Raw genomic sequence first — 16,393 nt, 5'->3', positions numbered from 1 at the left:
ACGAGTAATCTTGATTCAAAGACTAACAACGCAGTGGGCTTGTGGGTTGGTCTTTAAACCATCCAACAACAAGGCTGCTTCTTTTTCAAGCACATTTCATGAGCAAATGCAAACCTTATAAAGTCTCAAATAAAACTCCAGTGCTCAGAAGCTTGAATTTTTTCCTTTGTAAAAGACTTTTTTAAAAAACGTATTCCAACAGACTTATTTAAATCATAAGGGCTTGTTTGCAAAGATTAACTTTATGCTGAAATCTGAATACACGCATAACAGCTGCAAAGAAACATTTGTTTTTATCTGATAGAAGGCAAATATTGGCCTTTTTTTTAAAAAAAATGTGTAAATGTGATTTTGATACCATATCATCTTAAAACTTGAACATAATTTCTACAGTCTGACAGAGAACACATTACCGAGCCTTAACACTGTGTTGCAAAGCAAAGCTACATCAAAACTCTCACTAGAATAAGTCCTCAACTTCTCAGGTTGACACTTGGCCAAAGGCTCCTTTATTATTTTATTTATGCTAGCATGCAAATACTCCAACCCTGAGCAGCTCTGCTCTGCCTGGAACAACTCACGGAGAAGGAGAGCCAGTCATGGCAGCACCTGCTTGTGGCCCAGAGTTCTGCTACTGCAATGGTCTCCTAAACCCCCAGAGAGCTCTGTGCAGGAGCTAAGATGCAGCAGACAAGACCGAGAGAGCTGGCTGAACAGCAATTAATAGTCACATTTGAAGGAGAGGAATTGAACCGTTCATGTTTGCTGAAGGTCAAGCAGGAAGTTTCTGCAGAGCTCAAGAAAAACTCAGACAGATCCAGATCTCTTGAATCCTTGTCCAGAGAGCAGGAAGCTCAAGGCATCATGCCACCGTTGAGTCTGGAAATGCAGCTGCCAGGATAAAGGCAACTTACAAAGCAGGATGGCTTGGAAGCAGCTGTTTCTTTCAAAGAGGCATCTCCAAGTACTTAAATTTTAGTACAATTTAACTTTTATAATTCATTAAAAAAATATCTCTGCTAGCTGTGATTCTTAGGTAAATGTGTAGTGTGGAGTCAATTTGGAGACAAGCAGATACAGTGAAGACATTTACAGCTAACTAATAAAGCAACCCAGTTTCACTTCCTATATAATTTTAATTACTTTAGCTATGCTACTCTATGCTATAGTATATACTCTACAGCTATGCTATGGATTTATTATTTCTTGACATTAATGTTCCTCTTCTTTTTGTTGCCAGTCCTACAACATAATTGGTAGGAACATAAATGAGTAGGAAACCCACTGTCAGAACGAACCTTGCATACCTGTTCCATATGGAAGAACCAGAGACACACAATGCACTTTGGCTGTTAGAAGCACTCGGGTATTGCCATGAAAATTTCAGGCTTGAGGTTAGTACTTCCTTGCCCAACTAAGGACTTCCAGATCTAGCCTCAAAGAAGAGGTTTCTTACCAAAAATAGCAAAAGCAATAGAAAACTGTTCTATTTTTTGGATGCAGCTAACTTGTTATTAGGATGTCCACAGGTCCTTCTGAGAAGTCTCATTGCCCTGAGGTACTCATCAAATTATTCCTGACATTCAGATTTTCAGCCCCTTTCATGAGACCCCAGGAGGAAGACTTTTCAAAAATTGCAGTTGCAGTAAATGCATTTACCGCAACATGACCATAGTACAATACCACCTTTTGTCTGTATGTTCTCTGTGCTGAGTGCCTGAGGTAATGTATAGGAGCGTGCTCAATGGCTGTAGGTCACCTTGAAAGCACCTGCAGAAGGTAACTGATGAGGTAAAAGAGCTAGGAGTTTTTCCTTTTTACTGATTGGTAAAAAAACCCCAAAATTATGGACCCAGACAGATTTTCATTAGAATTTTCAAGAGAAGAGAAGTAACATGTATACTCATGTAGCACCTCACTTTGCAAGGATCACAATGGGCCCTGTGAAACACAACTCCGAGGGCGTGCACCAGGAAGGGTGAATGAGAGATCCAGTGACACGACACACCTCTTCAGGGCAGGAAGCATTTGTACCCACTGGAGCTTTGGGGAGAATTTTAATTTAGAAGAACGTAATAAGAGAAACTGGAATTTGTCCAGCCACTAGGGATTAATACCATTAATCTTAATAAAATCTCATAGCACTTTCTGTAATGCAGATAAGTTCTTTGAAGTAGGTTTAGACCCAAAGATTTTGGCTAGAAATGTGGAAAGAGAAGGTGTAAAGAATTTAACAGAAGAGGTTATTACACAGAAGGTGTTGAATTTTTAGAATATGATGCCTTTGGCAAGCACAGTAATAAACAATTGCCATGTGCTAAGGATTGTGAAGGGAAGTAATTTACCAGCAACAACAACAAAAGTCACTGTAAATGAAGCCATCATGCAGATCAAACAAGAACCTTCTGCTTTGTATTTCCTGGCTGCAGACAAGCAGATGTTGCAGCAGATCTGTAGCAGACTTCCAAACCATCACAGCCACATCTATCCCAGGTTATTTAGTGATTATAACTAGCAGCCTGCATTGGGGGTGGCACGAGTCATCAAAACCTTAGGTAAAACTTTAAACTTGTATGTTTTCTCCCATGGCTCACGAATTAAGGCAACGTCAGTATCACCCTTTGGCTGTGAAGCTGTTCCACAAAGCAGCTGGCTTTGACAGTTTCCTTCTCAGCATTCCAGGTTTTTGGGATCCCAGTGTGGGGTGGTTAAAAATCTCCCTCGGATTGCGTGAGATGCCCACCCCAGAGCTACAGACCCCATCAGTCAGGGTAGCACCTGGAAGTCAGGCATCTGACTGTCAAAGTTGTTTGCTGTTCTACCCCTGCGTGAATCACTGACGATATTCAGGGAGTCCACGGTGGCATAAGGGATAATGTTGATGTCCACAGGATTTTGGAGAGATAATTGAAGAAACATTAAAGAAAGCATTGCCAAAGAGCACGCCAAGAGTTCTCCGAGATCTCCATTTTTAGTGAAACATTTTAAGTGGTTTTAGGCCAGTGGATTTTCCTGGGCAATTGAGAGTAATTTGAACACCTGGAAAACGCAACATTTAATTGAGCTGCTACTGACTGTGCGTCATGGCCTCCTTTATGCTTTACCAGAACCCCAGGAGAGGCACGCTCATGTGTGGTCTCATTAGCAGATTGACTGCTTCTGCTCTGTGTTTTCCTGCTCATCTCTTCCCATGGGAACCTCTTGCTGTTTGAAGGGCTCCAGAGAGAGTTCAGTGATTTTCAAAGACAAGTGCATTCTTTGGCTTGGTAGCCCCTGCTCTTTGTGAGGAGTACTGAAGGAAAAGAGCTTTTCCTCGTTACTCCCAATTGTATGCTTTTCTGTGGGCAGCTGTGAATCTCTGGATCAAATAATTCCATGCTATGGAGTTATTAAGTGTTTGGGACAGACCAGCTGCAGGCTTACGAGCAGTTCCCTTAGGCTAGGTATAACCATATTTTACTTTTGTACTGGCAATGGTCCCAACTAATATCTTCCTAATCGCTGCCTGGTGCAAATTTCTTTACATTTTCGCCATTCAGAATTTAAGCCAGAGGACAAATAAACTGGTGGGACTTCAAAACTGACAGCCAGATATGTGGCTGATGCTTTTCCATATTTTTAAATCTGTTCATTTTTATGTTACAGGAAAAGAGGATCTGAATATACAGTTGAAGCAGATACAGCCATTTCAGTATGAGTTGGCTGAAGAGCTCTCAAAGTCCTTGATAAAAGAAGGTAATAAAACTTAAAAAATAGGGAAAATTTTTGACAGCTGCAAGATACTTTTTTTTTTTTTTTAATTATAAACAGTGAGCAAGGAAGGTAACTAGATGTCAATCCTAGCCCACATGATGGACTAGCAAAATCTTTCACTGAAGAATGACAGCATACTTTCCAATATAATTGCAAGAAACTTGATTTCACTTGCCGATGTCCCGCTTTAACAGATTACTTCTGTGATTAATAAGGAAAACACTGTTAAGGTAACACATTTCATTTTCTCTGGAAGCATTAGTCACTCTGCATTACTATGTCCGAATAGTGCCATATAATATAGACCACATTCAATCAGTATGGTCCATATTATAATTGGACTGAAAAGAACCCATATGATGGATTTTGAAATATTAGTCATCATTAAAGAAGGATGTTTATATTGAGGCCTTCCACAGATTGGTTGAGTCACACAGCATTTACCATGGGATTTATTAGTGATCTGAAATAAAGTGCAGAATTCTGCTGGTAAAAGTTGTAGGTAATTGGATGCCAATAAACGTGAGCATGGGTCACTAACAGATACCAAGCAGGGCCAGGAGACAATACGGTAATTCAATATATACCAGCTTTACCAGATTTGAATCAAAGTTTGAAGAAGCTATTTGCATGTGCAGGTCATTTGCAGTCTGGCGCTTAAACTGAAAGCTGGGGACCGAGGGCAAATCTGTTCAATAAAGGAAAAAGAAACACAGCAAACAGGATACCACAGAATTATATTTATGTTGTACATTTGTCTTCACATTGCAACATCCACATTGTTCATTTTGTGACAAGTATTTCTAATAATTTTGAATACATATTTACTGTATAATACATTTTACCAAGAGGCACTTCCAGTAATTCTGGCAAAAAGGAGCTTCATTATAGTGTCTAACTTACAAAACAGTAAAAATAAATAATGTTTATCTAAAAGATTTTTTTCCTGTACAGAATCTATTTTGTACAAAACATTTATCAGCCATTAACTAAATCACTTAACAAATACTTGTGAAGAGAATATATTAAGTATTGCTACATGTATCGAGTGCAAGATACTAGTGAAAGGAAAAGAATTACTGTTTATGAAAATCACCTAAAAATACAAGGCCTTGTTCCTGAAGTGTTTAAAAAGGAGAAGCTTGGTTACAACAATATTGACAATATATAAATATAAATTAATGTATGTAGTACTTAGTGAAAAGAACACTGTGTTAAAAACTGGCGTGTACAAATCCTGAACAAGATGGCACTTTTCTGCATTGCCACTTTGGCTGGCAGTTATTCTTTAAAATATTGCTTCAAAAGAATTATAAAGGTACACAAAACCCTTTTCAAATAGAGCCATATAAAATTACATTTCCCCCAAACCCCCTTTCTCTCACCTTTTGAAGTGAAAAAAATCAAGGAGGGATTAATTTTGAAGTACACGGGTGATTTGTGGAAACTTGATACTAGAGCCGAGTTTGAATGAGCATCATAAAATAATCAGAGGCTCTACAGAGGGCTCTGGACAGGCTGGATTGATGGGCTGAGGCCAATGGTATGAGGTTCAACAAAGCCAAGTGCCAGGTCTTGCACTTGGGTCACAACAACCCCATGCAGTGCTACCGGCTGGGGGAAGAGTGGCTGGAAAGCTGCCCGGCAGAAAAGGACCTGGAGGTGTTGGTCAACAGCTGGCTGAATATGAGCCAGCAGTGTGCCCAGGTGGCCAAGAAGGCCAAAGGCATCCTGGCCTGTATCAGGAATAGTGTGACCAGCAGGGCTACAGAAGTAATCGTCCCCCTGTACTCAGCACTGGTGAGGCCGCACCTCGAGTACTGTGTTCAGTTTTGGGACTCTCACTGCAAGAAAGATACTGAGGTGCTGGACTGTGTCCAGAGAAGGGCAACAAAGCCGGTGAGGGGTCTGGAGCACAAGTGTTATGAGGAGAGGCAGAGGGAACTGGGGTTGTTTAGCCTGGACAAGAGAAGGCTGAGGGGAGACCTTATCACTCTCTACAACCACCTGAAAGGAGGTTGTAGCAACGTGGGGGTCAGTCTCTTCTCCCAAGTAACAAGCAATAGGACAAGAGGAAATGGCCTCAAGTTGCACCAGGGGAGGTTTAGATTGGATATTAGGAAAAATTTCTTCACAGAGAGGGTTATCAAGCATTGGAACAGGCTGCCCAGGGAAGTAGTGGAATCACCATCCCTGGAGGCATTTAAAAGGCGGGTAGATGTGGTGCTGAGGGGCCTGGTTTAGCGGTGGTTTTGGCAGTGTTAGGTTAATGGTTGGATTCGGTGATCTTAGAGGTCCCTTCCAACCTAAACGATTGTATGACTGTATGATTCTATTCTATAATTGTGTTTGAGGTGCAGTGCCCCGAGGTCCCAGGCCAGGAGTCAAACCTCATAGGACAGGATGTAAGGTGACCAAATTTCTCAGTGTTTGGCCTTTTGCGAATTTGAAGATACAAAATTTGTACGATTTGGCCCCAAAATCTGGTGGGGGAATAAGTGCTTCAATTGCATCAACACACCCAAAATTTTCCTTCAGAAAGGTTTTTGACCTTGCTGGATTAATTTCTTGATTACTTTCACTAAAATCAGATTCCATTTTTAAACAATCGTATCTTGAATGTGATAGACATACTTGCATATTGTTACCCAGATGGCCAAACTGTATTGGAAAACAGTATTTTTCAAATACTATTTCCACTACTGGAGGCAAAGGTTAAAAAATGTGTTTCTGTTGGAAAATGTCCTAGATGTTCTTCTATCAAAAGCACCAGAAAGAAAAAAAAACAAAAAACAAACCTGCCACCCATCAGTGAAAATGCTAATCTGTTAAACAAACATAACCTACAGTATGAATCACATCTTTTTAAAAAGTGAACTGAAATTACTTTCCATCATGCAAACATCTAATATCGATTACTCAAGAAAAGAAGACTTAACTTTAGAAAAGTAATGACCAAATGTATGCTGACATGGTTGCAATATTAAAAATATCATCAACACCACATAGCAGTTATACACGCTGTCTTTGATCTTTTAGGATACCATCTGCAGTACTGTATAAGGTTTACAAACATCTAAAAGTGAAAATTTTGCATTCCAATATAGATTTTCATTGTGTGTCAGAATCAGGCAGGAATTTTGAAAAGGAAAGATAGTTTTAACAGACAGTGGGCTTTCTACCTAAACCAGTATGTACACACATGGCAAACCCTTAACTGTTTTCTCTTGGATCAGACTCCAAACCTTTTTTTTTTTCTTTTTTAAGAAAGCCTGGGGGCAAAACGACTAGGGTCAGGGGAGAAAAAAAAACACACCACAACAACCCCCCCCAAATCAATCTCCTTTAAATAAACACTTAAAAGCAAAGAGCAACTGCTAACTCACATTAACTGCTTGTACGTGTTCGCTGTGGTAAAGGAAGACGGCATTGAAAAAACAGAGCAACTGAGCCCACTGCCTCGGGGCTACTGCTGTGAGCAAACCACGGCGAGGCGGGTATAGAGTTGGATTACTTTAAAGTATTTCTCCAGCTACGTTGACAACAGCCCTCTGAAATATGACATTTGTTCTTTACCTCCCACTGTTTTCTGCCCCCCACGCCGTGCCACCCAGGACCCCACACCATTTGCAGGCCAATAGCGCAAGCGCAGGTCCCTCTGTGAGCCCGAGGAAAAGCAAATTAACGCACGTCTGCCTCGCCAGGGCCACAGCATGCGCTGTGTTTTGCCTGTTTATTTGATCTGATTTCTATAGTTCTTGAATCAGGACGAGAGAATTCAGTCACATATGGATACATGGTGCGCAGCCGTGGCCAAGTCCTTTCTACCTGCTATTACGCTTCCACACAGACAGAAAACAGGAATATTTGGGTTTCCCCATGTGATTCACCACTGGGATACACCGCTTTCCACACCCACAGATTTCAGTGGTGCTCCTTGGTGCACACAGATCCCATATGCCATCCACAGCAGAACAAGTCTTATCTGTTGTCCCATTTCCACACCTCGGACACATACCGCAAGCACAGCTTTGGAAGTAAGAAACAACTGGTATGGACTAGCCACCTGTAAAGCTCAACTGAAATAAATATTATCTCCCCCCCCAGCACCAAACAAAGTTTTCTTTAGCGAGGGAAAATTACACTACTTCAGTCCAAAATCCTTCTTGGTTTACTATATCCTTCAGCTCGACAGACCATGGTCAAGGCCAGTTGGTTATATCTGAAATCATCACCTTTCAGAAGGAATAGTTTTACACGTGCAAGCACTCCAGGAAATTTTTGCATACACCTTAAGTGATGCTGGCAAGCTTTCAAACTGCACAATGCTTATTGTTGTTTCAGTTTTATCAAAGAAGTATTGTTAACTAGCTCAAGCTTTTGCCCCCTTTTGTCATTGCGAAAATGGACTCTCCAGAAATACACCCGCACTCTTCTGCCTGCAGGCTCTTGAGGAGCTTGTATTGTCCTAAGAATTCAAGCAGGTGCTCAAGTGGGCAAAGTCTGCATCCTAGCAAGGAGGCATGGTGGGTTTTTCATCAAGAGAACACCTGCCTGCTAGGAAAATCCCACTAATGGACTCTGAATGAATCACAATTAGGATGTAAATGGAGGATAACTCTTGCACAGCTCCCTCCAACACGGATTCAGTAACTGCCACAGCAGGGGCTAAAACTCTACTTTGATTTACCTCCAGAGGAATGTTGTTTTACTAAATGAAAGTGATGAAATTCAAAGGAATATTTACCATACTAAGCTGCTCTCAAATGTAGCGGTGCTATTTTGCTCTAATTCAAGGTTTGCCTCCAATAATCAATATTTTTTGCTAGCTCTTCCAATGATTGCTTAAGACAGCTGTCACCTTAGTTTCAATTATTCTCCCATCTGTTCAACAACACTTCACATACATTTTCTTCAGGAGGCCTGGACACTGACTGAAAACACATCACAGATGTATTTTCTTTCCTCATTCCTCTCTAATTTCCTGACTCTAACTCCTGCTAACATATTAAAAATAAAAGAAAGAGAGTCATTCAGATGTCGAAGGGCGGTCTTATTTGTTGATTCACTTAAATATATGAAAAAAAAAAAAGATTCCCCCTCATTAATGGGAACAATTTTCTTTAATGTTTCTACCATTTTGACTAATGCCGCAACATCAAACAGTAATTAAAACCCCAGAAACTCCATGGCTACTTCACTGCAGTGGGACCACATTTGATTTTGAAAGAAAAGGAAAATCAAGTGTGTTGTATGAATTCTGTTTCCTACTGGACTACAATTTCCTTTGTTCTTTCCTACAAACTGCCAGATTGACTTTCTCCCTGTATGCCTACAACCCCACCAATTCAAGGACTAATTACACCAGCGCTGCACTGCCAGCTGAGGAATAACCAAGTTTTCAGGCCAACATCCCGGCCTGAGACTGGGAAGAGCAAACGTCCCTCCACACCTGCCTGACAGTTGCAGACCTGGGAGAGCCACGTCCTCTGCTCTGGGCAGCACGCTGAAGAAATTCCCATGCTCATGCTTATATTGAAACCTTTCTTCCTTAAATGTGAAATACTGCAACATCTCAAGCATAGCAGTACTTGAAAAAGTAATAGCAAATATCACACATTTTTTATGAATGACAGTTTTCCCATAGTCAAAAGCCTCTTCTTTCAGAGAAATAAAAGCCACAGACTGCCATTGCTGCCCTCCCAATCTATTGAACACTAATTCTCTCAGACGGTTCATCTCCGGAATGAAGCAGCAGACCATCTGCACTGCCTCTCCCAAGCTCGAATCAGCTGGTGCATCTCCCTGGAGTATCTGCTGGTCAAGCGTGTTGTGCCTTCTCTGCATCCCAGCCCTGGGCACAGCTGGATTTGCTGGGCTGCCCAGACCCACACTGACTGGTACATCTGGCTGCGCCTACGGAGAGTCAGTGAGAGGGTGGACTCAAACCTGCACCCATCTTCATCAACAGCAAAGCCCCTGCCATCACCGGCGCAGGATCACAACGCACAGACCAAAGCACGATGGGCCAGATAACTAATGAGACTTTGCACAAGCACTTCATTAAGACCTGAGACCAAGCACAAAACTTTTGCTGCGTTACACTTCCAGAAAAAATTTCAAAAGTGCCTAAGGTTCGTTTGGAAAACTGACAAAATTCTCTAGGATCCCAAGTCCCACTAAAAGCTGGTGGGGTTCAGGCTGCCGAGAACCCAGGCTGACTGCTACCCCACACCTACTCAGCTCAGCAGCACGGGCACAGCACTGGGGGTGAACGCAACCCAGGCTGGCGCACAGGCTGGGCAGTACCACTGACTGATGCTCAGTTTGGCAAGATGCTTGGCTTCTCCACACCGCATTCTACTTTCTGAGGCATTTCTGAAGGAAGAACGAAAAACGGGGGCCAGAATTTCAGACAAAGTTTTACATCTGAAAAGCAGATAGACATTTCGGAGAACTTTCTAAAGAAAAGAAATTAACATAATGTCCACCATGCAAAGCATAGAAAGGGAGTTCCTTACAGAATTTGCTTAGATGCCAAAAGGTACCTTTAGAAGCATTTATCAGAACCTTTACAGACATAACTTCCTTCCAAATTCAGACCATCAGGATCTTAAGAACTTTTACCAGTGGTACACTAAGGGTAAAAGTCCCAAACGCATCCACTCAAAATGTCGTGAGCAATCACAGTCTTGCATTTTAACTTGTTGATAATGCAGAGAGATGTTCACACACGATGTCAGGGTAAAAACTGATGAATGACTATCCTTGCATCGTTAACAAACGCATTCTCAAATTTCGCCTGCCCTGGGAACCACCTGCTCCCAGAATGTGGCAGACATTTGCTATGAGAGCCAGCAGCCCACACAAAGTCACAGGGGAGGCCATTGGTAACACACCACCATTTCTTCAGTTATATCCAAAAATATAGTCCAATCCTTCTCTCCCTGTTTTTAAAGAACCAAAAACTAAAATATGTAGGGTTTTTTTTAACTGCACAACACTGTTTCAATGGGGCTTGGTTTTTCCAATATTTAACATCTTTGCATACTGTACATACCAGAAACCCATATCAATATTGTAAACATCCCACCTGAAAGCTGAGCACTTTGCTGACAGAATACAATTCTTTTTCTTTATTTTTTTTTCCCAAAATATTGCACAGGCTGTGGTTTATTTGGAGTTTCCAGCACCAAAGGACTGCACAAAGTGGACAGCCATCAAGGTTCATCAAAAGGCTGCTGCAACCGCAGGTCAAAAAGTTATGCCTCCTTTAGACTAGAAACTATTATAAAAACTCCTAAAAAATTACCTGTTTCATTATCTACTAAAAAACCCCAAAGAAAAAAAAAAGATATTCACATGTTTGATATAAAATCCCTCTGGTATTTTTGTTTGTGTTATATTTAAACCAGTCTGGGAAATTAGCTGACCATTGGCTGCCAGAAATACACTGCAAAGACTGAAAATCAGATTCATAGGGAGTGGACACCTGCAGAAATTGGATTCTATTAGTTTGGAGTTTTTGGAGTGCAAAAAAAAAAGTCACCTCTTATCAAGTTAACCACTTCCAGCTACTTTAGCGTCTTCACTGGTATCGCTTCCTGTTTGAATAAAATCAACAATCATTCTGATTTTAACCCTGTCAGCAACTCCTTCACTATAAAAAACCTGAGTTAATCAAACTGCACCCACAAACAGGCTTGTGTAGCAATGCAGCAGCAATTTGGGACAGCTGCATTGGCACTACAGAAAGCAAGCTTAACAAATTAAAAGCTGACACTGATTTTACCTAATGGCAACCAAAAATGATGACTAGGAAAAATAGGATAATTCCGTTTCAGCACATTTTTCGGATAATTTTTCTTGGTTCAACCCTGTGTATGCCTGCTTACAGGATTATGTGGAACTCCACTTGCAGGATTTGGCCTCATTCCTGAATGCCTCTTCGTAATTTTACCAACTGAGCCCTCACTAACATTTTTTGCAAGAACTTTTTTCCTTCTTCTAGCAAAGGTTACAGAAAAACCAACATAAAAAAATCCAGTCCCAGTGATTATGCACTGAAAACGGAGAAAAAAGTGCTGGGAGATGTGATATTTTAAAGCATCTCCGTAAGTTTAATTTTTAAAGGACAGAATGAGGCATATTAAATTCTTCTCATACTATAAGGTATGCATAGCACTTGTACAAGAAAACCCCAAGTAAAATGGTTAATCAAAGTGACTGAAGGTGTGAAAACAGTGCAACCTGGAATTGGTGGCGACTTGCTGAGATCTTGGAGACATCCTTTTTTCTTTTGAATAAATTCTGCTGTATCCTTTCCCTTTAAAATAATAGTGCAATTTGGATCTTTGCTTTTCTGATTTCATTGAAAACCACTTACTAAATGCTTCTGTTGATAAGAGAGCAGTCAGAGCCGTGCTCCAGAGTCACTCTGTTGAAAGGCAAACACCTTCTCTACTGGTAAGAGTAGGATGGGACAATATCAGGCAAATGCAACCTGTAAGAAACCCAAATCCTGTTTTCCAGAAAAAGCTCACTCTAAAGGATATGCAAAGCAAAAAGAAACTCTGAAGTGACAACGCACCTCCTGATTGGCTTTGACAGAGATTGTTTTCCACCATTGTTGGGGAGGTACCAACAGCACCATGAAATATGGTGAACGCGTAACAACAGCAGAAAAGTGATGGATGCAATGTCAGACATTTAAGATAAAAAGGACTTCTCCTACAAACTCTTCCTTTCACAAGCATTCTTACTCACACAAGCAATTCTCTTCTTGGCAAGGGGCTGCAGGATCAAAATATAAAAAGCATACACAGTCAAATGATTTTTGAGAGATACTGAACTTTATATATATAATGCTTTTTGTGGGAACAAAACTCTAAATTGTGTGGTACTGGTTGGTGCTGCCAGTCCCAAAGAGCGTTAGTATTTTAAAGCCTTGATGCTGTAGACCACTGGCTTCCCAGAAAGGTCTATACAAATTACTCAAGACTTTATTTGCTGGGTTTGGAAATGGCTACACTGTATAAAAACGTTTTTGTATTTATTTTTTAAAAAATTAGCTTTACAAAAAAACTTTCCCTTTTTTTCTTTTTCTTTTTTTTTTTCTTAAAGATATCATTATCTACAGGAACCCATAAAAATTTTTCCATATTTACATCTAGATAGCTAATCATTGACAAATATAATATCGTGAAATAAAATATTGAAAGTGAATATCCAACCTTTTAAATAGACATTTGGCTCACAGCATAAACAACAGAGAAAACAAATAAACAGAACAAAAAAAAAAAGATCTGCTCTTCTTACAGGCCTGATCTTTTCCTTTCTCTTAAAAAAAAAAAAAAAGAAGAAAAAGTAAGTATATTGGTGGGATCAAACACGCTGCTTCTAAGCCGAATGCCAGCAACAAACTGCTCCCATCCAGCACCTCACACTGAAAAACTAAGTTCTCCGAAGCTCATGTGAGTGGTTGCTGAGACATACGAGTGTCCGGCCAACGCAGGACTGGCACCGGTCCCCCACCCTGCTCCTAATGCATCGTTTGCCTTTTATTCTGAGGAAGGGCACGGCCCCAACACTCCCTTTCATCTCAAGAGATGGTATTTTAGCTTCGTTCTGAAATTATATATTTGGCCACTGATACACGGAGGCATAAAGTTCGGGTAGGAAGGTGACAGCGTGCCTCTAGTTTCCGAGAACACACGCACATTTGCTCTCTGTTCTCTCCTGCCCAAACGCACATACTGCCCCACGCAGCCATTCACGCACTCACAAGTATAGAGAGGGCCAGGTCCTCTCACGGGGAACAGACCAGCATGCCACACAGTCCCTCGTAACCCCCTTTGGAAAATAAAATTTCCAGGCGCATCCCTTTCGCCAGCAGTCTGGGAAGTGCCAAGGAGGAGTAGGAGAAGGAGGAGGCGGAGGAGCCCGTACAGCCAGATGGGGCCAGGCCACCGCAGCCCCTGCCGAAAGGCTGCTGCCCGCAGCCGGAGTGCAAACTGGGAGTTGGAGGGCTACGGGGAACACGAAGCTCCTCAAAATGGTCTCCGGTTCTCTTGTGGGCACATGTTCTCTACAATTCAGGCCTTCTGTTTGTCATTGTGTATGGGGACATGTGCTACAGCTAGTCTAATAAGAACTCAAACTATGCTATATTACATTACATCCACTCACACTCGCAAACACCCCCTCACACACACTCCTATATGTTGGCAGGATGTATCAGCATTCATATAAAGCTTTGGAACTTTTATCCCTCAGCATTAAGAGCAAAAGCTACTTAACTGGTACCTTACTGTTAACTGCAAATGTGCTTTAGAAGCAGCATTTCCTTAGATAACTTTCTTCTGTAAATATCACAGTGACCATAATATATCATTAAATGTATTTTGCTGAAGTGCGCAGGCAATAACCCTGGCTATATATATATATTTATATAATTCCACCCACCCCCAAATCTTTTTAAAGAAAGTCTGTAAAAGCCGGTGTCGCAGTGTGAAAGCTTCCTTGAGCATAGGAGTTTAAACAATGTACCTCACCATAAAAAGGAAAGAGAAACAAATTAAACAGCTGTAGGCGCATTATCCCATACTTCTACAGTGTTGTGTCTAAATGCTGTGCTGGCTTGAGAAAGAGTCTGTGCACGAGTCAATCTGTCTTAAAATACTGCTGTAAATATTGTCATTGGTTGGGTTCTACAGTTGTGTTCTCTTCATCCCTCTTGGGCTTCCCTTTCTCCTCCTCCTCTTCCCTGATGGCCTGGATTTGTTCTGAAGATTGGTGCAGCGTGGATTGCTCCACACCTTGCTTCTCTGTCCCGGCTAACCTCTCCTCGTCCTCAATTACTTTCTTCCACATTTTATGGTTCTGAAGCAGATGCTGAGTGATCTGACAGTAGATTTTTCTCCTCTTGAACTTCTTCTTTCCTGTAAAATACCACGGAACATTAGTGTACTGTATGCTGTGAAGAAAGAAGGAAAAGCGACTGAAGGTGTAGGAAGCAGACAGGGTGTACTAGGACATGTAGGAACTGCACGTACAGATTTTTAAAACCACAAACTTAAACAGTCTTAAAATTCAGAAAGTCAAGCCTCTCCAGACCTTTGGGAAAGCAAACTGCTCTCCTGCACAGTTTGAGCCCCAGCTTCATCCTGTCATGGGCTGCACGCTGTCCCTGACTACACAGCTCACACAGACATCTAGTGCTTGAATGATTATGCAAAAAACATGTCGCTGAGCTGTTTCTGCTCATTTTTTTATATCAAGTACTTAAAGACTCTGATCAACCTACTCTGTAACACACACATTATCTTCTGAGCCCCTCCCCCACCCCACCTCAATAGATCCCTGCTGATTGCCCTAGAAAAAAAAAAAAAAAATCCTGATTTTGTTTTCTCCACATTTTATCTCTGATCTGAGCTGTGCTGTAGAAGGATAATGAATGAACAAGCATTAGTAATCAAGGAGGGAACCCATTCCTATGTTCCCTTTTCAAAGTCAAAGATTTACCACTCCACCATCGCAGTGGAGACGACCTTAAACCCTTTGCACAACATTGCTCGGCAATGGAATCTCACCACTGAAGTAGTCATATAGCTAAATACTATCAGGGCACTTGCTTGTTTTTGGTTTTGAAGCATCAGTCCCCTGCTGTTAACCTATAAAATGTTTTTGCCACTGGTAGTTCTCATGGCTCCTGACAGCTGCACTGTAAGTGTTTTGCTGTCTGAAGTGTATTTTTTTCTGTGTCAGTATAGTCTGTCCAACGTGGATTGTTAACTCCTTAACAGTACAAAGCATGAAAAATTTCCCTGGTCATTAACAGTAGCAACGGCAGTCACAGAACTGAAATAATAACCCCTCCAAAGACAACTGCTGATTTCTTTTTCAAAGAAGATGACGTAGAGGAATGTTTTGTACCAAATAAATTTGCGTGTATTAGTATTTGCAGGTTGCCTAAAGTATGTCTGTGTCAGGATCCAAAACGTTTAGCCCTTGAAGCTTTTGAACTGGAAACAAAGAGCTTTTCACTGAGCACAGACCAAATCCAACTCAATCCTTCATTAGAAAGCCCTTGGTTCCCTGTAGGAAACCTTCAGGTTTAGCACTAACAAGAAGCCCCTATGCTGCCAATGCCGCAGCAGGACATTCTCTCCTGGGTTTCCCGGGTGACCCTGTATCTTGCTGCTCTCTGCACAGACCAGTGAGTGCTTGCTGTGGTGTTAAAATTTCTCTGAATCACTAAAGACCGAGCCTGTTGAATTCTTACACTTGCCTCAGAACTTTCAGGGAATTACACGCTCCTGTATAACAACAAAAACGAGGACTGACTTTAAGCTACCTTAAGTTTTCCTAACTCTTTAATTTATCTTAACTGCTTTAGTGAATTATCAGGACCTATGTGAAGTGTTTTCTATCACAGTTATATTTCCACCTGCCTAAAATGCATTTACATCTAGAAAAAGATCTTCACCAACATCTGCATAACTCTTAGTATCTATGCATCTGACATTTCAACCTTTTATTTTGTTTTATTGAGAAAGTTTAGAACAACCAAAATTGTGTTGATCATAGGTATAAATTTCTACTGACCTCTAAGACCCCTATATCAACACAAAAGATGCCA

At 41.1% G+C, this 16,393-nt stretch overlaps 1 protein-coding gene across 1 annotated transcript in view; it reads right to left on the bottom strand.

Moving 5' to 3' along the window:
* Nucleotides 1–14,179: 14,179 nt before the first annotated feature.
* PDE3A (phosphodiesterase 3A, cGMP-inhibited) overlaps nucleotides 14,180–16,393 on the bottom strand; it is a 95,315-nt gene continuing 93,101 nt past the window's right edge. The window contains exon 15 of the mRNA XM_009879660.1: nucleotides 14,180–14,693. Coding sequence (XP_009877962.1) covers nucleotides 14,449–14,693 — 245 coding nt within the window. The 3' untranslated portion in view covers nucleotides 14,180–14,448. The remainder of the gene's footprint in view (nucleotides 14,694–16,393) is intronic.

Source organism: Charadrius vociferus, unplaced genomic scaffold, assembly GCF_000708025.1.
Source record: "Charadrius vociferus isolate BGI_N301 unplaced genomic scaffold, ASM70802v2 scaffold90, whole genome shotgun sequence".
Lineage (NCBI taxonomy): Eukaryota > Metazoa > Chordata > Aves > Charadriiformes > Charadriidae > Charadrius > Charadrius vociferus.
The sequence above is the reverse complement of the archived record's forward strand: the minus strand, read 5'-3'. Positions and strand labels throughout refer to the sequence as shown.